Raw genomic sequence first — 26,179 nt, forward strand, 5'->3', positions numbered from 1 at the left:
TTTTTTAGTATATGTATGAATTTGAGGCATACTTATACTAAATAATAATTTTTTATTTATCTGAAATTCAAATTTAATTGGACATTCTATTTATATATTTTCTATTTATGTAAATATATATTCAATATATTTTTATTTGCCAAATCTGGAAACCCTATCTCATTCGAGCCAATAAGTACTCTCCAATGCCACTGTTGGTTTTGGGTCCCAGGGAGTGTGAGTTTTGGAATTGGACAGACAGTCAGGTTCAAATCCTGGCTCCTCCACTCAAGAGATAGAACATTTTTTTTTGTCTCAGAATTCTTATCTATTAAATAGAAATGATAGCAATACCTCATGAGGTTGTTGGGAATATTAAAAGAGATGATATTTGCATAGTACTTAGCACAGGGTCTGGTACCTACTAAGCACTCAATAGCTGTTATCATTATTATTGTCAATTTTATACGGAACATTATGTGCACCGGCCAAGATTTAACCTAGTACTGCAAAATTCTACATTTACAGGATTAATTTGGGAGTGGGACTCAGTGTCTCCTTTGGTGATGACCAATGCAAAGTGACATCTAGCCCCTTCCTTTTTGTTTTTGAATACTTCTTTTGGCCCCATGTCATGAAATGCCCCAGATTCATTCTCTAATTGCTTTTTCCTTTTAATATAAAGGCTTTTTTGTGCATGTGTTTGGAGGTCACTTAGAATTCCTCAAGTTGGAAGCAACTGTCTTCCCCTAAGGAGGTGCTTGAGTGATTGAGAATCGCCTTTGAAATGCTACTTCAAGCCAATGAGTAATGAGTTTGGCTGATAAAAGGGAACGGACCCTTTACATTCTCTTCTCTGACCCACCCATTCCCATCAAAACTGACCCACCCACTTTCCCACCTGTCCTGGCATCTAATCAGACATGCTAATGGCTAAAAAAGATTCTATTTAATCCCCCTCCCAAGCCATAGGCTTTTTTTCAAAACCCTAAACCTGAAAAAGTAAGCCTAACACTGGCTTCCTAGCAGATGAGGGTGACCATGCGGGACCCCTTAAATCACACCAACTTATCAGCTGCTTGTCCTGCCTGCTTTGCATGAATGGAAGAGAGCAGCAGCGCAAGTAATCTAAAGATCATTTCCACTTGGTCTGGGAACGCACCACATGGTGTTGTTGTAGCTGATCTGCTTTGCTAATTTTGTTCTACTTCAGCTAATATTGAGATTGGTTCACATTAAGCTCATCTGGGCCAGAAGAGGGAAGAGGTAGTGGTGTGGCCCACTTTGAGATGAAGGAAAACTGACCACGATCATGAAGGGGACATGAACATTCTATGTGAGGGCTAACAGATCGAGAAGGTCAGTGCAAAAGGATCAAGAGAGAACTTTGCGAATTACACATGGGCAGAATAGGCCCACCTACCCCGTGGGCACTGAAAAGCCAATCTTCCCAATGGCCTTCCCAGAATCTGAAATTCTCTTCATTAATAAAGGGTGGTAATCATGACATAACTATAGTTAAAGCGTTATGTAACCTAAGAGGAGTAACACATTTCCTAGAAGACACATTAGCAGTTCATCTGACTAAATCATCAGTCACTATTGTCACCTCGTAGAAAAAGCACTGAAGGGGTGAGACACAAGACAGTTCTACCTTGATGGGGCCTGAGTATACTAAGAAGCCCCTGGGCAGCTATGGTGGAAGTACAGGAGCACTTGGGTGATTTCGGCGGTGGGCTGGAAGGGTTGCTGAAGGAGAGTTAGACAACTTTCACCTCTTTCCTTCCCACGTTTTTCTTAGTTTCCTGCTCATGGTAGACATAGAGAATATGCAAATGTCTCAAATAAGTTCTTCCCTTTCTTATTCTTTTCCTGCTGGGCAACTGGACTTTCAAGGGCTTCTAGAGATTTCAGAGGTCATTGGTTTTCTTTTTGTCCTTTAGAGCCTAACTATACATTGCATTTCCAGCCCTACAAGCTGCAGCAAGGGACCATGGGGCTATTGAAATTTCTTTCTCTTTTTCTCGTTGCAGTCTGCTCCCAGTTCTCGAGAGGGGTGTATGCCATCTTTGGATTCTATGACCAGATGTCAATGAACACGCTGACCTCCTTCTGTGGAGCTCTGCACACGTCCTTTGTCACACCCAGCTTCCCCACTGATGCAGATGTGCAGTTTGTCATCCAGATGCGCCCAGCCTTGAAGGGCGCTATTCTGAGTCTTTTGGGTCACTACAAGTGGGAGAAGTTTGTGTACCTTTACGACACAGAAAGAGGTAAGAAGAGGCATGTGCTCTCCTCTTTGAATATTCATGTAACAGCGGTGTTCGACCTTCCTCAACTCATGTTTGTCCCCTTCTCTTCCAATAAATCTCATATTCTTTTAAAATTGTAATTAATATTCAAAATGAATTGAAGAGTGAGGCCAAAAAAGAATCAAAACAATAGCAATTTTAGAATCTAGTTTTTCAAATTATACATGTCCTCCCACCCCCAACTTTGAAAAGGGGTTTCGGATTATCCTCCTGGTTGAACCACTGTTGTTGACAAAGAACCCTTCCCCCTCCCCAAAATAATTTATCTGGTTTACATACACAAATTAAAAGCAGCTTAGTCTAAAGTAGAGAGAGGCCTAAGCTGGAAAGGTTTTGGAGAATTAATCCTGCCAGAGACTATAATTATCCTCATTTCATAGATGAGAAAACTGAAGCCCAAAGAGGAAAAGTGCTTTTTCACACAGTAGTTTAACCACAGAGCTGGGACTGGTGGCAATGTCTCTGGCTTCCAGATCACATTGGGTGTTCAGATTATAGGGCTTCAACAATTATCTCATGGAAATAATGAATGGAGACTGGCTAAACCGGGTTTTGGGGGTAGATAGTTTTTCTAATAGTAAGACATATTATATTGAATCTATTGAGGACAATTATATTGAAACAGTCTCAAAACTTAGGGGTCTGATCTTAAATAGTATACAGTTAGGTATACACATCATAATGCAGCTAAACAGACTCCTAAAACCCAGTGATCTTTGAGGGCTTCCTCAGTAAAACCAGGGGATCCTATCACCATGAGATTCCAAAAGATAGCGTTACTTTATCACTTGTTTGCTTGTAATCCAGGTTATACACAGGGAATGGCTCTCTCTGACTCAGGACTTTCTGACTCAGAGAAACAAGGAGCAAATGGAAGGCCTATCGGCCCGAGGGGTCCCTGGAAATGACATTCTTATAGGTAACTTAACTTGAAGGGCCATTTTGTTTTTAGGAATCCAGAGTACTCTTCACTTCACTCTCATTTTGATTCATCATCAAACCCTGTCAGGAAACACTAAGGCCTGTATTTGCTTATGGTGCTTACCTCCAGAATATTATCAAAGTTCATGAACCTGAAGCAGGAGAGCAGAGTTCTAGCCCATGCTCTGCCACTAACTAGCTCTCTGACCTTGACCAACTCATTCAATCTCTCTTGGCCTTGATCTCCTCACCAAAGCTATGTCCCTTCTTAATGTAATATTCTATGATTTTTTTAATATTATACCAGACATAGGACACTTTGTATCTTATTACTAATCCTAACTTACATCTTATCAGTTAATTAGTCAACCAATCTACAAGCTGTTATCAATCCTCAATGGTTTATTCAAATCTTGTGATACATGCTTATATAATACTGTTCCAGTGGGGGTAGACAGAAAAGGACATTCGTGAAACAATTCATGAACAACTTTCAGAGCAAAGTATCAAAGTATCAAACTCAGTATCAAATTGAGTGCTACACTACAGATTCTGATTACTATGAGAATTGTAAAAAGGTAGCACTCCAAGAAATAGAGTTTTTGAAGGCTGGCTAGAGGAGCCAGGCCTTAAAGGATGTATAAGCTGTGGATTGGAAGAGAAGAAGGAAATGGAGTTTGGGGAAGAGAAAAAGAACATGAACAAAGGGCAGAATCAGGAAGGAGTGCTGTGTGTTCCTACAGATCTTTGCCTGACTAGAGCACCAAAATAGTTTGAATGTTCTAATTCACAATTTGCTAAATTTTAATGCATTTCATTTCTTTCAAACACTGAGGATGAATTAGCCTATTTCCATGTACTATATACAGTGTAATCTGGTGCATAAAAATCTAATTTTCAGAACTGAAGTTTGTAAATTAGACAGTTTCTCTCCTGAAACTTTTTTAAAACTAAATATCAGTTCTGCTAATGCTGTAGCCTCTCATTTATTGAAAAGCAGGAGACACAAGTTAATGTATTCTCTCCTCATCTCCCATGACCCTCCTTTGCCCATTAGCTCTCTATTAGAGGAAAGGAAGCAAAAGTCCATCTCTGTCTGTTTCTTAATCTGCATTTTTTTCTCAAATCATCTCAGTAAATAGTTTGTTCAATTCTATGGTCTTAGAGCCAAAAGAAACCTTTCTGACTTGTGTGTGTTCATATTTTTTCCTCTATAGCCATTTAGCTGGTGGGATTAATCTGCTCTGCTTAAGAAGTACTTTCCATAAAGTTTTATACTAATTTCCTCCTTGGAAAGCCTTCTTAAAACACTGCATATTATGACCTTGTTCCAAAAGTTTCAATGGTTTCTATTGCCCACATTGAAAAATAAAAGCAGGCTATTTCTTAAGACTCGACATAATTATGCCCCAACCAACCAACGAACCTGTTGTCTTTATGTTACTAATGAGAACTTTCTACTGCAGGCAGCTCCCATTTTCCACTGTCGCCCAAATGTGCCAGAACCATACTTGCCTCAGCAACTGCACTTCTATTACCTGGAATTCTTTCCATCTTGATTATGAAAATCCTTCCTGCCTATCCTTCCATTTTTCAAAATGCACTTCAAACTCTACCTCTCCAAGGTAGCTTTCCCTGACCACTCCAGTGCACAATGATTCATTCATTCATTCATTCATCCAGTAGGTGGCAGGGTTAAAATGATGAACAAGATAGACATGTCTCCTGCTGTTATAAAGCTTACATTCTAACAAGGGAGATAGATAGAAAAAAAAATAAGTAAGCCAACAAATAAAATAATTATATATTTAGGTAAGGTGCTATGAAAGAAATGAAGAGACAGATACTAATGGGTAGGACCTAATTTTACAAAGGATTCTCAGTGACAGCCTCATTGAGAAGGGGCATTTAAGCTGAGAACTAAAGAAGTAGAAGGAGACAGCCATGTGAAGAATAGAGAGAAAGAGTTTTCAAGCAGTGGAAATAGCAAATGCAAAGGCCCTGTGGCAGGGAAGAGTTTGGTATGTTTGAGGAACTGAAAGAAGACAAGTGTGGCTAAAGGGTAGTGAGGAGGTTGAGAGTGGCCTAAGATGAGACTATAAAGGTAAACAGAAGCCAGATCATAGCCATGGAGTACAGACAGGAGCCAAGATAAGGAATATGAATTTTATTCTAACTGCAATGTGAAGTCACTGGAGGATTCTGAGCAGGGGAGTCACATGATCTCATTTAAGTTTCTGTAGAGAATGGAGTGTGGTGCAAGAGTGAAGGAAAGGAAATGAATTAAAAGGCCATTGTGGTCATCCAGGTGAGAAATGATGGCAGCTTAGACTAGACTGGAGATGGAGAAAAGTAGACAGAGTTGAAGTGTATTTTGGACACAGAATCAACAGAACTTGGTGACAGATTGACTGTGGCACGTGAGGGAAAGAAAGGATTCGTGGGTGACTACTAAGCTTTTGGCTTGAGAGACTGGGTAAGGTGGCGACGCTATTTACTGAGGTGACTGAGGGCGGGAGGTGAACCAGTCTTAAGGAGCAGAGACCTTGCCCACCTCTGAATGCCCACAGAACTCTTTTGTCCATATCATTCACTTGGCACTTACCTGCTTTCTGTTGTTATTTCACTGGATCTGCTATTTACCTTCCCAGGCGCTTCTCTCCATTATGATAGTCAACAATTGCTTAGCCCCTAGGTTTAGACTTTGTGCTTCCTCTGGTTTCTAGCACAGGCCTGAGTCCATACTTAGTGTTTTCCCAATTCCATTAGTGATTCATCCAGAATAAGCCCATGTCTTTTTTTTAAATGTTGGACTGAAAGAAAGAGACAGAAAAACCAAGAAGGGAGGGAGGGAGGATTAGAGGGAAGGAAGGAAGGAAGGAAGGAAGGAAGGAAGGAAGGAAGGAAGGAAAGAGGGAGGGAAGGAAGGAGGGTGGGAGGGAAGGAAGGAAGGAGGGTGGGAGGGAGGGAAGAAGGAAGGAAGGAAGGAAACAAGGGAAAGGAAAGGAAGGGAAAGGGAAAAAAGGAGGGAGGGAGGGAGGAAGGGAGGGGAGAAGGAAAGAAGAAAGAAAGAAAGAAAGAAAGAAAGAAAGAAAGAAAGAAAGAAAGAAAGAAAGAAAGAAAGAAAGAAAGAAAGAAAGGGAAGGAAGGAAGGAAGAAAGAAAGAAAGAGGAAAGAAAGAGAGAGAGAAAGAGAGAGACAGAGAGGGAGGGAGGAAGGAAGGGAGGAAGGAAGGAAGAAAGAAAGAAAGTGGGCAGAAGGGAGGAAGGAAGGAAAGAGAAAACCCAATTTATAACTCAAACTATGTGGTATGGTTCTTTAAAATATTCAATAATGTATCTATTCTGTATTTTCTCTTTTTCTACAATGATCATCTCTTGCTTCAGTAATAAACATTATGGGGAGAAATTACAACTGCAAAGTGTAATTTTAGAATTTTTAAAATTACATAAGAGAGAAATGAAAGACGGAGAGAGACAGAAGGGAGCACCTATAATTACATTCAAATAAGCTAAATATACAAATGATGTGACTCCACTGCATAAGGGCAGAGATGAGTGAGGAGCTGAGAAATGGGTTAAACATTTGAGGTCATTTAAAAGATTTACAGCACAATCAGGGTAATTTTATCTCTGAAATTATGAAACATTGAGTGGATTTCAAGGCTTTGTTAGTTACGCTTTGATTTCTGTCTGCTGAGTAAGGTCTGATTTTGTGTTTGCAGGTCATCACTTTGCTTAGTTACTAAAATCACCACCCTGGTTTGTTAATACAAAGCTGAAATTTACGCTCTTGGTGCTATATACATCAAAAGTCAGCTCTTGGAAAAGTCATGAGGTTTACTAAGTGTGATATCTGCCCCTTTTGTACCCTCTTCTCTTTATCGACCCCCTTTTTTTACTTGTCTATGCCTGCCCTCCCTGGCTTGACATCTCTGTCCTAACCTGCCTCTACACCTCCATAAAAACTCTTCCACTTTGCTATTAGACCTATCTTTTGGGTGCAAGTGACCTAGCTCTCTGCGGTGCTAACATTTCCCCCAGAAGAGCAGCATGCCTGAGAACTGCAGCCAGACTCTCTCGTGCACCTGACAACTCTCCTTGGCTTCAATGGGCACACCCCACAGAGATGAAGGAATCTGGCCCAGCCTGTGGCTCTCGGCTTAGATAATGAGATAATAGCTCGAAGTGCCCTTTGAGGCAACTAGTCGCTACCTTCTTGTCAGCGTTCAATAAACTCCTGCTGTTTCCTATTCTCAACCTGAAGCTCCCTACTCAGTTGCCAGGTAGCTCTCAGGAAGTCACCTGCCTTCTAACAGACCTTTCTGTTTGCTCTAGAAGGTTGCGTCAGGAACGTGGGCAGTGACAACAAGTAGTCGGTCAGTCAACAAGCAATTATTGGGCATTTCCTAGTGCTGGCTTGTGCTAGGCCACTGGCAGTGTTCAAGCAGAATTCGGGTCCTGCCTTTCAGGAGCTGACAATCCTGTTGCTGAAGCAGTGATTTATCTCAGGGGCCTGGAAAAATTAATTTTTCACCCAACTGTTGCCCCATCCACCAACGAAACTTGCATTCATTAGAGCAGGCACCTCGTGAAACGATTAAAGTGTTGCCAGATAGCCAGGAAGGTGGGAAAATGTTAAAATATCCTGAAGGGCTTAAGAGGTAAAGAGATTCTCCAAGACAAGGAGAAAGGGCCTTTCCTCAGAGGACCAGGAATGTTTTCAGATTGGCTGGATTTAAACCCTACTGAGAGGCAAACAGAGCTTAGGTCCCTCGCACCTTCCTGCATGCTGTCGTTTACCACCTACTTACATAACCTGGCTTCGTCCCTTCCATCCAGTTCTACTTTCCCAAATAAGGCACAGATTCGCTCTCTGCATCTCTCTCTCTCTCTGCCTGTCTCTCTCCCTACCTCCACGCTTCACCCTCTCTCTCCCTTTGTACACACACACACAGACACAGGCACGCATGCACACATGCATGGACAGGCACACATCCCAGTACCAATCAGTGGTACAAACCAGCAAACCCCTATTATTGTCATTTTATTATCTTAGTTTGATAAGAACAGCTGCCATTTTTTAAGCATTTATTATGTACTAGACCCTGAGTTTATGAATTACCACATTTAATCCTCACGGCATCCCCGTATCTTTACAACAGAAGGAAACCAAGGCACGAAAAGATTCAATGATGGCTGCTAGGGACCAGAGAGCTTAGTGTGCCAAAGCAATGAAAGCCAGGAGTTCAAGCAAGGCCTGCCACCCTCCACAGTCTGTGTGTGCTGTTCGCTGGGCTGCCATATTGCCGCCCACACTTTTAACATTGAAACTGCGATTAGCTCTTCCCTTAGTCTTCCCTTCAGCCATTCTTCAAAGGACCTGTTACCTAGACCCTCCCTGTCCTAGTTGCCTTCCTGTGGATGCACTCCAGTTGTCCATTTCTTTCTTAAAGCCTGGTGTCCACAAAAGAACACAAGAGCCTTTGGTCCCAGAGTCCCAGGGATCCAGATAGGCAGCAGGTAAAAAAAATCGAGGTTAAGGGATAGATGGGGAGCAAAAGTAGTAAATGCAGCCAGACAGGTGGGTTTGCCCATAGTGCGCACTCGTGGAATGCTGTGTTGTGGACCTGACTCTGAGGTGAATCTGAACTCGTAGATTCCTCTCTGGGGCAAAGCCGCTTCCAGAGCCCAGAAAAATCTAAACCTGCAGGCCGTCATCACTATGGGACTGTTTTTGGTTGGAGCAGAAGAAAGCAAGGAGAGACTGATGATAGGTTCTACCATGGCTACTTGGCAGGAAGTTTAAAGAAAGTAGCAGGTAATGGTTAAAAAAAAAAAAAAAAGATGGATTATCACGGATTTTTTTTCTCCTCCACTTTAAGAACTGATTAAAGGATTGCGAAGGTAACAGATGGCTCCAATTCTAGTCATGTCTAGTTGCCTTTTGGGAAAAACGAAGCCAAAAGAATTTTTATTGAAATTCAAGCTACTTTTTACATCTGAATGAATTAGGAAGACCCAGAGAGTACATTCTCTGGTGAGAGACAGATACTAAATTCCCCTGTTTGAGCAGCAATAATCAGGGTTGACAGTACCTGAGACATTTGGTAGTTTCTGCAGCCTGCCTAATCTATTGTGATGACGCTTCAACTATGAGAGCATCTCGAGAGCCTGCACAATAATAATAATGAATGACTATTTGGACCGGATTATGAATAAAAGACTGTACATCTGTCTATAATGAGAATTTCATTGAAAATGAAAATACTAAAGCTGTCATATTTTTTAATACTTCGATTTGCACATCCTTCACTGCTTTGGGGCATAAAAAGAGAAACTGCCGAGAAACTTGTTGTCAGCTCTTGAAATAAATTATCATTTAAACACTTTCTCTCCACAAAGGTTATTAGCTTAGTAGCTTGTTCCTGGGGTTGGACCATCAGTTGGGGAAAAAAATCACTAGACATTAAACTACCCTTTCAAAAGCTGAATATTAGTTACTGTGGAAATTGTTCTCTCAACTTAACATATTCCATTGTATCTCTCCAATGCTGCAGATTAGACTGAAGCGACTATTAATAAATACTGTCATATTTTACAGCTGTCATGCAAAGCTGAAAAAAGGCTTTGCTGTGATTAGATCCTGTTTACTGTAATATTTCTAGCTCAGACTCGGAAAGGCAGTTGTGCTATAAAGGTATTTTCCAGAAGTAGAATATTTCTCCATCAAATGACATGACTAATTTTAATGTATCGTTAACTCCTTGGTGGCAGTGAATTTGAGGTTGAATTGACTTTACAGCCAGAGATACATCCGTCTCCAGAGACACACTAAGCTAAAATGTCAAATTTTTTCTCTTGGGTTGTCCTTCATATTCAGAGATGTTGCTTTGAGTAGTCCCCTCCTCTGTAGAAGGACACATTTGCATTGGTTTATCCGCCTTCTTTTGCCCTGTCCCTCTTGTGACTAATTGCATTGTTTGCAAGACAGCTGGTCAGGATTTAGGCTAGGAATGACACTTCAGTGGGCTAGCTAGTAATTCTGCTTCGTGAGCTAAAATGCCACTGTATGAGTGAAAGAAATAGATCTCTAGCCCCCCTACCATGCAATAGCTGTTTTTAATGGTATTCACATCTCTGAAAAAAGGAGGTGACAGCTGGCAGGGTTGCTTTTGCCCTGACCTTCCGTTGCTTTTCATCAAGCTCCTTGAGGAATTAACCCTCACTAAGCTGAATATCTAGTTTTCAATGAATGGGTGATCGTTACACCATCAAGGAGTAGCTGATGTGTCCCATGAATTCACGGTGGAGCCTGAGCTCAGTCTTTGAGAAGCCTCTTCTAAATGTTCCCTGGGGAAGAGACAGACTGTGAGGTAGATCTACAACTGTGACTTTGAGGTTCGTCTCCTGGAGCCCCCTGAGACAACAATTAGAGCCAGGGCAGGTTTGCCATGGAAGTGAAACAAAAGAATGCATGTAATGTCTTTCACACCAAGCTGAACACGGTAACATGCTCAATAAATTTTACCTCTTATTATTTTAACAGTGGTCCTCCATGCGGAGGGAGGGTGATTCTCCCCCTGCAGGGGACATTGGGCAATGTCTAGAGACATTTTTCATAGTGGGTAGAGGACAGGAATCCTACGGTGCACAGGACAGCACCCCACCCCTAAAGAATTATCCAGACCAAAATATCAATAGTGCCAAGGTGGCAGCAGGGTCAAAGGACAAATGGTTGCAAGAATTCCTCAAGGGGTTGTAATGAACCAATGTAGCATTTATTGAGTGTCTCTTACTGTGCCTAAATTGGTGTTAAGAGTTATGTTAAGTAGAAGGTGGAGTCTTTAGCCTTGAAGAACTTACATTATGGTCAGAGAGACGGGATAAGATTTATGTACAGATTTGAAGTACTGTGAGAGTCCAAATAAGAAAGAGTTCACAATAAGCAAGCTGGATCCATCAGGGAAGGCTCCATGGAAGAAGTTAAACATTTTTCTGAGCCCACCACCCAACTGCCTTCCCTAGCAATGACCTTGCTTTGATGGCTAAGGCCAAGTGGTTATCTAGAACCAAAACAAAGTGGCATTCCCATCAATGTTCCCAAACGTCAGAGCTTAGGGCAAGAAACACAATTAAAAGAAAAACCAAAAAGGGAACAATGTGCCGTTTACTAAATGGAAAGCAATTACAGAGCTGTTGAAAATAGGCAGTAAACAAAAGGAGGGAGGGAAATACTGGCAAAATTCCATTTTCCCAACTAATCCTGTAGCAAAAGTGCAATTTGCAACAAAATCAACAGTGCCCTCTCCCTCTCTCTTGCAGTCAAACACATTGTTTGGCATCAGCACCGCTACACGTGATGCCTTAGCAGTAAAGTTTACAGAAGCTAGGAAGACAGAATACGATTGGCCGGGGCGGGGGGGGGGCAGAGGTTAAGGTGGAGCACAGCTCACTCCTCCCCCCCTCCTCCCCCCACAGTCTCTGTGGAGCACCCTCATTCAGGGGGAAAAGGGGGGCACAAATAAAGGCTACAGCACTCCCACTCTTCCTGAATCCTTTCCAATCAATAAGTTGCCAGTGTCAACTGCTGTCCTGCTTTGTCGACTCCACAAACGATCTGATTAATTCTCTGTGCTAACTGCCTCAGCGGGCTTTCTCAGCAGTAGAACAGAGGCTAATTAAGATCATGTCAGGCGAGGAGGCTGACAGGTTGTGTTCCTGGGCCACACTGAACTTTTAGAGGGTGCTTCAACTTCACCGCAGGCAGGCAGTGCTTGGCCAGGCACCGATTCCATAGCAGGCTTCTCATTTATTTCCCCGATTCCTGAATCAACGGGCCTCCGTTTTGTCAAGGATTTACATCCTTCTCCTTGGGGTAATTAGCTGCCACTGTGTTCACTTCGAATTGCATTATTTCAGTTTCCTTTCATTTGAATTTTTAATATGTTTGTAAACAGAGATAACAGTTAATAGTGGGGTCATTTTCCCTCCTAAATCACGTGTGTGTGTGTCTTACCAGCATATAGCCCATAGAGGTGAGTTTAGGACAGATAAAGGAAGCCTTACTTCTCACAGCAGGTAGAAAATGGAGGAAACATATGGAACTCATTACACCAAGTGGTGGATTAGACTGAAAATATAAATAGCTTCCCTCTCCCCCTAAATAAAGGCTTAGATGAATTCATGGATGACAGACCCATAATGAGTTATTAAGGGAAAGAGATGTTCGGAGATTTCTCTAAACTGAGGTTGACACACTTTGCAAAGTAGACTTAATGGGCCACATTTGCCTTCCCATAGGCACATGGTCACACAGAGTACGGGCATCTATGTCCAGAGTTTTTAAATATAATTTCAAGAGTCTGTTATGTATCTAAGAAGTGGGGAGGAATGCTGAGAAACAGAACGCTCTCCAGAAACATTCTGTCTCTTCTCATATGATCAGAGCCTCCAACCACACATCAAGAACACCCGGTTGTGAGAGGTGATTGGCTCAGTTAAGGATGTTGAAGAAAAGCATCATCAAACCATATCCTCAGTTCCATGCCCAGCTCTTCTACTAAGTAGCCATGTGATCCTGGGCAAGTCATATAGCCTTTCTGGTCCTCAGATCCCACATCTGTAAAATGAGGGCGTGGACTCAATCGTTCTTCAACTAACAACTCCTGAGTGCAGGGATTCTGTGTCAGAGACATTACTGGGATTATGGAAGTGAATGAAACAGAGTGCCTGCTCGTAATAAGCTCACAGTTTAGAAGGGGAGCAGAGACAGGTTAATAAGTAAGTAGAATCTAGAGTGATTCTTTTAGGTTCTAAAATTTTGTGAGCTATTATAGCACTTCCATTTATAATGAAGCCAGAACTCTTTTTCAAATGACCACTCTTAGGGAGGGTTATGGAGACACAAATAATCACCCACATTGGCTTTGGAAATTAGCCAGAGACCCTCAGCACACTCTTGTTTTTTCTTGCTCATTCCTTAGTGCTCAGCCCTTAACCTTTCTAGGAACCTGCTAGGTAGAGGAGAAAAGGAGACAATGCTTCATTGGTAGATTAGGATATCCCAGTAGATCTTAAAACCCTTCCTGGCAGATCTAAGTTAGGGACTGCCGTGACTCACTTCTAACAAGGTTTGCTGGGATTCTCAACAGTGCCTCCCCTCCACTCAACATCTTTAAGCCAATACCCTTCACGTTCTTAAAATGACAATCTCATCTGCAATCTCAAGGCTTCTGTAAAATGCGTGCATTGTTTCCTACCAAAAATGATATGAATTTCTAGCATAATAGATAATGCAGTTTTGTTTGTTGAATATATCCAGTTTCTCTAAAGATTCAAAATGCTTCACTAGGCAGGACAGTTACAGTTTTACATGGGCTTTCCAGAGGCTCTCCCCAAGTCTAGATCCATATGTCTAGTTTTTCCCTAAAACCTTTTCCTTGATGCTCCACCAGTACCTCAAACTCAACCTGATGAACTCTGAACTTTCATCTTCCCAGAAAACCCTCTGCTCCACCTATGTTCCCAGGCTCCATGAATGGCACTGCCCAGCTGCCTGAAGCAGAAACCTTATCCTTGAATCTTCCTTCATCATCCCTCACATCTCATCATCAAAGACCCTCTTCTACATTCCCACTACTACTGACTCAACTTCAGTCTACCATCACTTCCTGCTCCATCCTCCTAACTGATCTCCCTGATTTTATGCCCTCCACCACCGCCAGAGAGCAATCTTCCCATCACAGCACTCCCCTGCTTAAAAGCTTTCAGCGGTGCCCTGTTACTCCTAGGACCATGTCCTAGTTTCTTAGCATGGCACAGAAGGGCTTTCACGATCCAATTAAACTCTGACCCATTTTCCTAGCCTCATCTCCTCCCAGTCCTTACCCACTAGTTCTCTACACTCTAGCCATATGGAAGTATGCCACGTTCAATAAGCAACATGTACTATGCCTTTGTTGGGTTTTCTGGGGGAGGGGTTGCCTCCATGCCTTTGCACATACTGTTCCAACTTTCCAGCACTCAGCCCCCTCACTCCACTCTCCCACCACCACCCCCCAACACACACACAAACGTGCTCCCGCTCTATCTGGTAAATGACATATCCTTCAAAACTGTTCAGATATTCTCTTCCCTAGGTCTAGGTGTCCACCACTGCCTGCCCTGTGTCCTTATAGTATTCTGTATATGCCTCTAGTATAGCACTGATTATACTATAGTATTTTTATGTGTTTATGTCTTTCTCTTCCTCACAAGACTGTGAACTTCTTAAAGATAAGATTGTCATCTTATTCATCTCTGCCAGCACTCTGAGTATAATACAGTACCTGGATTATTATTATCATTTGTAAACTGAACAAATGAATGAGTGAATGTCAGACCTTAACTAAAAACAAAATGGGAGATTTCAGGGACATTGACGAACTGAAGGAGATGGATTTGGGTAGATTATGTCCTCAGATCATATATTAGATGCTCAACTACCTCCTATATACTGTGCTAACCTTGATTTTGAGTTCTTCTGTGACCCAGCCTCCTTACCAAAAATATCACCTTCCTGATCCAACCAACTTGGAAGCAGAACAAACATTTTAGTGCTGGGAACTTTAGTTATGGGTTTCTAGCTAAAGGACAAATCTGCAGTGCACTAGATGCTCCCTGAATCTCAGCCAATACAGAGTCATTAACATTTGAGGACTCTCAAATGCTAGGGTGTAGATATTGCACTATTTCATACCAACCAATGGTATTTAGAGATCCACATGCATTCTCTAAAGACTAGAGCAGCATGATATTAATTTCCACAGCTCCCAGTGAAAAAGTAAATAAGGCAAATTATTTCAAATTGTTTGTGTAGGCAATGTGACAAGGATGAAAAGTGATGCGAGAGCAGGTGCAGTCAGTTATCAGTTATCTGTACCAGACGAAGCGAGCCACGCACCTATAATCCAAAGGGCATTTCCATAGGCTTTCCATAAACAGATTTTTCCTTCTTGCTTCTATCCTACTTAGGTTTGGCCGGGCATGGGCATAAAAGGGGGTGTCCCCAGGGAAAGGGATCTTTAAAGATGTCCCTTCAATTACAAACTCCCGAAACACAGGAGGAACTAGCAGGAATATGATACAAAATAGTTGTGTGGAGAAATAGAAGTGGGCACGGGAGGACACAGAAGAGTGGGACCCTGAATTCAGGGAGAAAAAGGGTGGTGTCAAGGCCCCCAAAACAAACTTTGCTGATCTTACAATGACCAGCCCTGTTCCTGAAACCATAATTACTGACAGACACAAATCAGAAACAAAGATAATCAACAATAAACATCGTAAACCTGGTAATTTTTACAAAAGAGATTTGACGTGAGGCTTTACATTGCTTAAAATTTTTCTTGCTTGAAATTAAAAAGAATTGCATCAGCTATTTCCAAGAAATTTCCAAGATCCAACAAGCAAACTATAGAATTATTACACAGAAGCATTTTATACCCCTGAGAGGCTGAGAAAAGGTTTCTAAAGATTAGTCAGGTCTCTTTCTCTCTTGGGAAGCTCTTGGCGGAAGTGTATTCCTCCTGAAAATACTGAAGAGAGAATAACTGGTTTCTATTTGGTACAGTGTGGCAGGAAGCAGTGCAATATTATTTATCAAAACTACCCACTGTCTTCCATCTTTTGACTTCTTCCCATAATATAAATGTGTTATGTTTCATCAATAAGGTGGTAACTTTCAAGAGGAGGGACTAAGGCTTTCCTAAGTGATGCTTTTATCCCACCACTTTTATCCACCTAGAACAGTGCTGGATAGTAGCATAAAAAAAAAAAATCTTAGATATGTCAAGCTGGAAAGGTCTTTAAAGTTCTTAAGTCTGAGGTTTCAGCTTCCAAAAAAATGGATTGGCCCCATATTTTCTTGAGTTGGTGAGTTTTCTAATCTGTAATTCTACTTAAAATGTGGGATTCCAAAAACCTAAAGGCTAGCCACAGATTTATCGTATTAAGTCTTTCTACTCTGTCTCAATTCTTCTATCAACATAATGGTAGTAATATACTTTGCATCCTATCTCACAGGAATAAAGAGGAATGGCTTAATGACGTAAGCTAAAATCAAATGCCGAATATGACTGAGCAATTGCCTACGGCTAAAAGAACTGCTCGGCAGACAAGTGGTTAAGATGTAAGAAGACGGGCTCATCCTACTGTGCCCACAGAGTCACAGTGCTTCCTTTAAGGCTTTACCCAACAGAACCGAAAGCGTTTATGTACCTTTCTACATTCCTTGGGTATTCATCTGCCCAGACGATCCAGCCAGTTCTGTCTATTCCTTCTATTGATTAGCAAGTCACTGCATTAAATGGGAAGAGTCCACAAATGCTAATCAGACCAGTGACTCCTATGATATACTCCCTGGGCCATACCATGGCTAGCAAGAATGGGTTCTGGGTTCCCTGCCTGTTTCTTCACCCTTAAAGTGAGATAATCATTGTACTTAACTCATAAGATTGTTGTGTAGACTACATCCATGAAAGGCACCTGGAACAGTTCCTGGCGCCTACTTAGCATCCTGTGAGTGTTAGCCATTATTATTATGCGCTTATGAGGGTCACAGGACAGGACTGACCACTGAGACATAGAATGAAGATACTTAGCTGCCCTGTCATGTCTTGTCTGTGCCTTGGGGCCACCCCGCTCACTTCTCCAATGTGCTAATTTTGGTCCTCCTCTATCAGAATCAGAACCTGTTCCCAGGAAAGGAGCTGGGAAACATATTTACATTATACAGAGGTAGAAATGGCTGATGCACAACCTCACTCAAGACATCTCTGTGTTTTAGTCAAGTACAGAAAGCCTTGGGCCAAAAGAAGGAAGCCTTGCTTTTGGAATTGCAGTACTGGTGATGGGGGATGGTCATTAGTTTCCTACAATCCTAACTTCATAGCCAGCCCTCTGTCTGTCCCATATATTGCTAAGGCTAGACCCATGGCTGAAGAGAAGGAAATGATTGGAAAAGCTAGAGCAGTGCATTTTTGTGGTTTTACTGGGCACATGTTCTGGAGAATAATAAAACAGAAAATGGCATTGTCTTCATTCACAAGCAAATACAAATGCCTAAAGCCAACTTAAGCTGAACAGACAAGCTCTTTGGAAAATCTTGAAGCCAGTGGCTCCACCAAAAATACATCTATATTTTCATTTTTTAATAAGCTGACAGAAAGCAGAGCATATGTCTTTTCTGACACATTTTAGGCTCCCTTGGATTCATAGTATACATATTGAATCCTAGAATTGTGAAGCAAAGCTCAGTTTATCGTCTTACATTTGTTTGGCTTAAGTTGGCAAATATTGGAAAAGGGGACGAAGGATCGTGTCTCTAGTTGCAAGTTCCCTTCCACCTGCAGGCCCATCCCCTGCAGCCATTGCCATAGGACTGCGTGGACCACCATTTGAGTGGATCACCCACTAGGAGGGCTGTGAAAAGAAAGAGAGGACAACAGTTGGAGGGCATGGGGAGATTGCTGGTAATTTTGTGGGAAATCATGGGAAGAATCCTTTTGTGGTCTTATAGATGAACAGATAAGATATAACAAGTACCCTCACTGACAGTCTTCAGAAATCCAAAGTCAGCATCCCCCAAACTCCAGCTTCCTCATCACTTTATCTTAGGGGCTATCTCCACCAAGCAGATGTTCAAGATTCTCTGGTACAGTGGCCTGTCTTCTGAACATAGAAACAGGGCATGTGGTCTGGTGACGTGTTTTCTTTCTGGTTTATTCCAAGACAGGCCTGAGGATTTCAATCCCAACTCTGACATCAATCTGCTGTGTGACCTTGGGCCAAAGTCTGAGTATCTGTAAAATGGAAATGGTTATAGTATCTACGTAACTAGACTGTTATGAAAACTAAATGAGATATGGTAGAAGTGCTTAGCACAGTGTCTGATAAACAGAAATTACTCAGTACATATCATTAAATCTTTTTTTGTTGAAGTATAGTTGATTTACAATGTTGTCAGTTTCAGGTGTACAGCAAATATCATTAAATCTTGCTTTTTCTTAGCTATTACTGATCATTTGTATGTTTGAAGTCTTTAGTGCATTCATACTTAATATAATTATTGATATTGTTGGATTTACATCTGTCATTTTGCTATTTGTTTTCTGCTTGTCTCATGTATTTTTTCCTCCTATACCACTTCTTTTTGTGTTAAGCCAATATTTTTTTAAGTAAACCATTTTAATTACTCTCTTGAAAAAAAAAAAAGAAAGAAATGTACTCAATACATGGTAGCTATTATTACTTATGATAATGATCAAAATTTTAGAAAAGCATCAACATGAAACCACATTTAGTTACTAACTTCAGGAATCACCTTTTCAGAAAAGAAGGAAGAATACATGAAATTTGGACTGCTCCAGAAAATCCTGGATGTCTTATCACTGTACCTAAAGGCACTTCTTCCCCTTCAGTTTAATAAGGCATCTTAGAAGAAGAGATGGAAAGAAGACAAAAATAGGAGGCAAAAGCAACCTTCTCACTGACCCCATAATTCCTTATAGCTGCTGCTAAGCTATTTAGAGCTCTGGGATCTGACTTCTGCTTCTAGCCCTCATCCTTTCTACTCTCTGAATGTTCCAACTTGAAATTAGAGAAATATTTCCATCAACTATTTGCCTTCATGATCTTACTTAATATGTCATTGAGATCTCAAAATTATTGCTTAACTCGAAGCCTCTAAAATGGAAGGGCAGTCAATTACTCTAATTAATATTGTTCAAAAGAAAACCTACCACTTTATACTTCCAAACACTTTTTCCCTGTCTTTTATCGTCATTCATACCCAGTGAGGAGGGCAGTGTACGTGTATCATTGCTGGCTTACAAAGGAAAAGGGGGAGGTGACTTGTCCAAGGTCACATAGCTAATGAGTAGTGAAAGCAGGACTAAAGCCTGAGTTTCCTAACACCGAGTCCAACAATCTTTCCACTCCACCAGACTATCACACGATTTTAGGTCAAGGGATTATCTCCTTACTGACTATGAAAGGCTCAGGCTTTTGGGGAAGTTTGGAGACTAATGAGTAATCAGTTCCTCAGACTAATACCCTCCCTTGACTGAGCACCCGCTAAGTGCCAGGCTCTGCGCTGAGCCTTTTAATGCATCATCTCCTTTAATCTTCACAACAATTTTACAAGGGAGGTACTGTCGTGATCCTCATTTTACAGATGAGGAAGTAGAGGCAAGGTTAAGTGATTTGCTCAACATCACACTCCTAGTAAATGGTGGAGCTAGTCCTAGACACCCTGTTTCCTAACTCCCAGTAAAGTGTTCTTTCTACTACTCCACACAGACAGGAACTTTCAGCTCGATTATTAACAAGGAAAGGATGCTATCTTTAAAGATGCTTTAGGACAAAAAGATAAGCCCGTTCTCTCTCAATTCCTCAGACTGATAGAGGAGAAAAGTAAAGAAAGCAGGCAAATCATGCTTAATCCACAAAGCCATGACTGTGCAGCTGTGGAAGGACAGTTAGGGACACGGAATCCAGCAGAGAGAACTCAGGGGTAGGAGTACATCTTCTCTCACCTGCTCACACCCTGAGCTCCAGTCACAGCTGCTTCTCGCCAAATAGAAGGGTGAAGTAGGAACAGGCAGTCTGTAGCTCCCTTCCTGCCATGGGAGCTTAGGGCCCTGCTCATGTTTCAGTCTATCCCACATCCTCATCAAAACTGCCCTGTTCCCTTTTCCCTTGAACTCTGCTAGGTGCCTGGAGCCAGGTCCAAGTTCTTGTGGCTAGGGAGGACAATGGTTGCACGGCCCAGTGACATTTGCTTTTTTAGGAAGTGCCTTGTAGACCTTCCCCTTTGAGCATCTGAATTGGGGGCTGCACGACCAGCTCTGCTCACTGCCCTCTCCCATCACAATCCGAGGTGGGGATAGCCAGTGAAGAGGGGCATGGGGTATGGGTTGCTACGGCTAACTCACTCACTGATCATTGAAACTTGACCATTCTCATTTTCTTGCCTCCAAAATCCTCCCCTGAGTATACAAATGAATGCAAATCACCCTAAAGACAGGAAAGGTGAAGCTCCATGTGCACAGTTAGACTGGGGAAGTGAAAAATCAGTTCATTATTTCAAGACCTCTTGTGATGCTGTAAATACACAGTCAACACAGAACAAAGATCCCTTTTTCCCCCCTTACATTATTTATGTGCCATCTAAAAATTACATGCCGGTTCTCTTTCCAGCGCTGAGAGGGAGAAACATGCATATTCATGATCTGATAAATATTTAAGTGGGATTTATTTAAATGAGAGAGTCCATTTACAAACATTCCCTGGCTCTGAGATCTTATCCTGGGCACACAGAGGGAGGATAATTTCCTCTGGTAGATTCAAAACCTCCGCTGGCCACCTGCCCCCCTAACTTGGAGCTCTTCCTTGAGAGCTGGTGAATGCCGCCTGCAGTATTTCAAGGCAGTCTTCCGTACCTCCTCCCTCCAGGCCTGCCTTCCTGCTCTGAGCTCATGCCATAGGATCAGTTGTTGGCAAAATGCTAGAGCCGGCAGTTTATTTGGGGGCAGGGGAGGCAGTCACAGCTTCCTTTGCCTGGGCCCTTCCTCTTCACGACACTAGCCCACAGCAGCCAACACCCCTGTCCTTCCTATGGTCCATCTCTCCCCCTCAGGGAGGACAGTTTTGTGATACACCAGATAACCAGGACTGTGCTACCTCTTCCAGGAGGATATGCATTTCAATACTGCTAAAGCGCTTTGTCAGTGCTTCTTTTCAAAGCATGTATGCCCACAGTGTTTCATCGGCTCCTCCAACAATCCTACGAGACTTCAGAGGCAAGAATCACTTTTTAAAGTCTTAGAGATGAAGAAATAAAAGAGAGGACACCCTGCTTGTCCAACCTAAGTCACACAGCTAGTAGTGGCAGAGCTAAGACTCAAAATCACATCTGACTCTTCAGTCGGGGATCTTTTCATTATGCAAGGCTGCCTCTCCCCTGGGAGGATGCCTGGAGACAAAGCATTGGTAACCCAAGGGGAAGGCTAATGGTGAGCTACCAGGCATTGTGCCTGTAGGTGGGGGAAGTATTTGGGGATGCCTGTGCCTGTACCCAACACCTCTTCAATCCTATCGTACAGGTGACTATCATACAGTATAAGGTTAACTTTGGGTTCTCCATTCTGCTGCCATTCTTGGGCACCACCCTGGCTCTAGCCCTAGCTCATCGTCCTCTCTCCCAAGTTAAATTCACCTGTTTGTGTCTCATTTTATGGAAGCTTCATTGGATGATCAGTGAATTCACCTGTAGAACTGATCTGGGCTAGGGCACTAATACTGGTTACTGGCTCAGTGTACAACGTCTCCTGGGTCAAATACACGTTTTGACAGAAGCTTCTAATGCCTTAACTCGAAGACACTGTGTATGCAAGGATTTCAAGCAATGAGCCAGGCCAGTGAGGGCGATGTCACTGAGCAAATGGACTTCTTAGGTCTCTAACCTGTGCTACCTAAGTGACCATCTAGTCTACCTAATTTAGGGTTAGCAAGTAAACTACAGGATGCCCAGTTAAATTTGATTTTCAGATAAATAAAAATTTTTTTAGAATAAGTGTGTCCCAAATATTGCATGGGACATACTTACTCTAACAATTATTCATTGTTTATTTGAAATTCAAATTTACTGGGCTTCCTGATTTTTCATTTGCTAAATCTGGCAACCCTGGCTTAATTATAAGACCCGGCCCGGTGAGAAATACCATCAAAAAGTGCCTGTTGGGCATCTGCTTGCTTGTGACACTTGGTTGTGATTGAGCCCATAGCATGTAACACTGTACGGGAAGGGCTGGAGGTGGCGAGGGAGAAAGAGAGAAGGCAGCTGTGAGAGAGAGAAACATATCATCCAGCCCATTATGAGACTGGTCTTAGTTATTTGTACGTGACATAAAAGTAATGTTACTAGGCCTTTTTAGAAAATATAACTAGTCCTATTTGCCTCTCATCAGCAACTCCTCCCCCTGCACCCATCTGCTATGCTATTCTGCTCTTTGATAAATGAAAAAGGAACAAGTTATGGCCTTGTGTTCTCTGAGAGTGATCCGGGCCCCAGAAGGCATATTGCAAGCAAAGAGCAAGGCGGGCTGGAGGGGCGTGGCCGGGCCACTGCACAGACAGCAGGGATGCCCAAATGTAATTAAGCACCAGGCGCAGACCCCAGGAGTAACTGTGGGAAGAGTTCCATGACCAAAAAATATTAGCGAAGTGAAATGGAGAATGTTTACAAGCCTAATTAACAATTTGCACAACTCCAGAGTTAAAATTTTTGCTAGCGCCAAGCAGCTTTGTGGACTGACGCCATGGAAGCTGAGTTGGACCCAAGGGAGGGGGTGGTACTAGGCTCTAGCTAGTTGGTGAAGTCCGGTAGCTAAGGCACCTACTAAGATGTTCGAATTGAGGAAATGACCAAATGAGAGCAGGAACAGTGGGCTGACTCATTTCCAAGACAATAATGGAGGCTAAGGAATGCAAACTCCAGAAATTAAGCCTTTGAGTAGGAATAATAATGATGATGATAATAAGAATAGCGAACCTTTAAAGCATACATTTCCCCAAACACACATTATTGAGTGTTTTAAACAAAGAAAGCTAGTCTAAGCCATCATTTTACAGATGAGACAACAAAGGCCCAGAGAGGGGAAGTGATTTACCTAATGTCACACAGCAGGTCAGTGGCTGCATCTTGACTCCCAATCCAGTGTTCCATTTACTGTCCAAGGGTGCTTTTCTGGAGATTCTAAAGACGTTGAGTTTTTCTCCTTCATATTCTTTTTGTTTCTGATATTTTTAGTTTTGTTTTACTTTGTTTTTATTGAGGTAAGAATACTTAACATCTACCCTCTTAAAATATTTTAAGTGCACAATACCATGTTGTTAACTATAGGCACAGTTTGTACAGCAGATCTCTAGAACTTATTTGTTTTGTATACCTGAAATTTTATACTCTTAAACAACAACTCCCCTTTCTCCAGCCCGTGGCAACTACCATTCTACTCTCTGTTTCTATGATTTTGACCCTTTTGGCTCCCTCATTATAAGTGGGATCATGCACTATTTGTCCTTCTGAGACTGGCTTATCTCACTTAGTGTAATGTCCTCCATGTTCATCCATGGTGTCCCATATGGTAGAATTTCCTTCTCTTTTACGGTCGAATAATATTCCGTTGTAAATGCATACCACATTTCGTTTACCCATTCATCTGTCAATGGACATTTAGCTATATCTTGGCTGTTGTAAATAATGCTGCAGTGAACATGGGATATCTCTATACAATCCTGCTTTCAATTCTTTTGGATATATACCCACGAGTAGGATTGCCAGATCATATGGTAGTTCTATTTTTAATTTTTTGAGGAACCTCCATACTGTTTTCCATAACATCTGCACCATTTAAAGTCCCACCAACAGTGTACAAGGGTCCCAATTTCTGTACATCCTTACCAGCACTGTTGTCTTTTGTTTTTTGTTCTTGTTTTTGCTTTGATAATAGCCATCCAAAAAGTGTGAAGTGACAATCTCACTATGGTATGGATTTGCATTTCCCTGAGGGTTAGTGATACTGAGCACCTTTTCATACACCTGTTGGGCATTTGTATATCTATTCAAGTCCTTTGTCCATTTTATAAACAGGTTATTGCCTTTTTGCTATTGAGCTGTAGGAGTTCCTTATATATTTTGGAGATTAACCTCCTATCAGAAAAATGGTTTGCAAATATTTTCTCTCATTCTGTAGGTTGTCTTTTCACTCTGTTGTTTCCTTTGCTGTACAGAATTGATTTTTTTAGTTTGATATAGTCCCACTTGTCTATTTTTGCTTTTGTTGTTTGTGCTTTTCATGTCATATCCAAGAAATCATTGCCTAGGATTTACAGATTCAGTGCAATCCATATCAATCCCTATTTTTTACAGAAATATTTAAAAATTCTAAAATTCATGTGAAACTACAAAAGACTCCAAAGAGCCAAAGCAATCTTGAGAAAGAAGAACAAAGCTGAAGGCATCACACTTCCTGATTTCAAAATATATTAATTATAAAGCTGTAGTAATTAAAACCAATATGGTACTGGCATAAAAACAGACATATAGACCAATGGAACAGAATAAAGAGCCCAGAAATAAACCCAAGCATATACAGTCAACTGATCTTCAACAAGGGTGCCAAGAATACACAATGGAGAAAGTTTCTCCATCCATAGTTTCTTCAACAAATGGTGTTGGGAAAACTGGATATCCACATGCAAAAGAATGAAATTGGACCTTTATCTTACACCATACATGAAAATCAACTCAAAGTGGATTAAAGATGTATATGTAAGATCTGAAACTGTAAAACTCCTTGAAGAAAATATAGAGGAAAAGCTTCATGACATTGATCTAGGCAGTGACTTCTCCTCTATGTTCTTGCTCTTCAGTACATTTTCTTTTACTTCCAGAACCTACTGGTTCCATGCTTTTGAAGTTCTTTTGGAAAACAGTCAGTCTGTTTCCTCTCCCACCACCTACTCCTTTCCCTTGGGATCACTTTTCCATCCTCTCCATAAACTCCCATATCTGGATGAGGATTTTCTGAATACTATATTTTTAATTGACAGAAATGCAGCTGGGTCCCGTACAATGAAGAACAACACAGGACCCCTCCCCCTTTCCTCCTTCACTCAGCCATGAGCCAATGAAAATTCTAAAATTCTACTCAGGTGCACCTACTGTGTGCCAGGCACTCTACTAAAACAATGCATGAATTTTATTTTATCCTCACAATAACTCTATCATGTAGGTGCTATTATTGGTCCCATTTTACAGGTGAGAATCCTGCAGTTCAGAGCTTAAGTGAAGATCCCAAGGTTACACAGCTAGTAAGTGACACAACTGGAATTTGAATCCAGGCAGTCTAACTTTAGTGTCCATGCTCTTAGTCTTTTCAAGATTCCCCCTTGGAACATCTGACCCACTGCTGCCAGAGTGCTTTTCTTAAACTATGTCATTATTATGTCCTTGCCTACTGCCTCTAGATATTTGCTGTCCACTATGGAAGATACTAGACACATGTGGCTGTTTAAACATAACTTTAAATTAATTTAAATGAAATACAATTTAAAACACAGTTCCTCAGTCCCATTAACCACATTTCAAGTGCTCAAAAGCCACATGCAGAAAGTGGCTGCCATATTGGCCAGCACAAATAGAGAACATTTCCATCATCGCAGGAAGTTCTATTGGACAGCACTGCCCTAGAGACTAAAATTTGAACAACTCTCCCTGGTGTTTCACATGTTCTGCAATCTGATCTCTACCAACTTTTCAGCAGAAAGGCAGAAAATGAGGAGTACAAACTGAGACTGGAGGAAGGAAGTCAGGCCCCAGCCTGTAGGACACAATGGACTTCCTCCCTAAGAACAGATAGAGCCAGTGCATGTTGAGACCTGACTCAGACTCGTCTCTTTCAGGAAGTCTGATTAAATAACCAGAGAGGTCAGAAAAGTGTGTCACCCTGTTGACTGGGTGCTCCCCAGCAGTTACAGGAAGGGTTCCAATGCTTACAGAAAAGAGAAAGATCTCACATTCGGAATGGAGTCAAGGACCTATGCTCAAATCACAGCACTGCCACTTATTAGTGTATAATATTGGGCACGGCCACTTAACATCATTGAGCTTCTGTTTGCCTCTCTGTAAAACAGAGCCAATAATACTTACTCTCCAGATTTGTGTGACAATCAATTATGATAATGAGGAAAGTGAGATAATGGTCTAGGGTAGGACCTGGGCTTTAAAATCCTTCGTGTGATTTTAGGCAGTAGCCAGGGTTGAAAGTCATTGAACTACATGATCTTTGAGGTCCCTTTCAGCTTTGAACTTCAATCCTTGACCCATAGTAAGAAAGGTCAGAAGTCAGTTTGGGCAAAATCCTTACC

At 41.7% G+C, this 26,179-nt stretch overlaps 1 protein-coding gene across 2 annotated transcripts in view; it reads left to right on the plus strand.

The window, feature by feature from the left end:
• GRIA3 (glutamate ionotropic receptor AMPA type subunit 3) overlaps positions 1 to 26,179 on the plus strand; it is a 285,426-nt gene that overhangs the window by 71,003 nt on the left and 188,244 nt on the right. For both annotated transcript variants that reach the window (XM_061179160.1, XM_061179159.1), the window contains exon 3: positions 2,013 to 2,252. In XM_061179160.1, the coding sequence (XP_061035143.1) occupies positions 2,013 to 2,252 (240 nt within the window). The remainder of the gene's footprint in view (positions 1 to 2,012; positions 2,253 to 26,179) is intronic.

The sequence above is a fragment of the Eubalaena glacialis genome, chromosome X, assembly GCF_028564815.1.
Source record: "Eubalaena glacialis isolate mEubGla1 chromosome X, mEubGla1.1.hap2.+ XY, whole genome shotgun sequence".
Lineage (NCBI taxonomy): Eukaryota > Metazoa > Chordata > Mammalia > Artiodactyla > Balaenidae > Eubalaena > Eubalaena glacialis.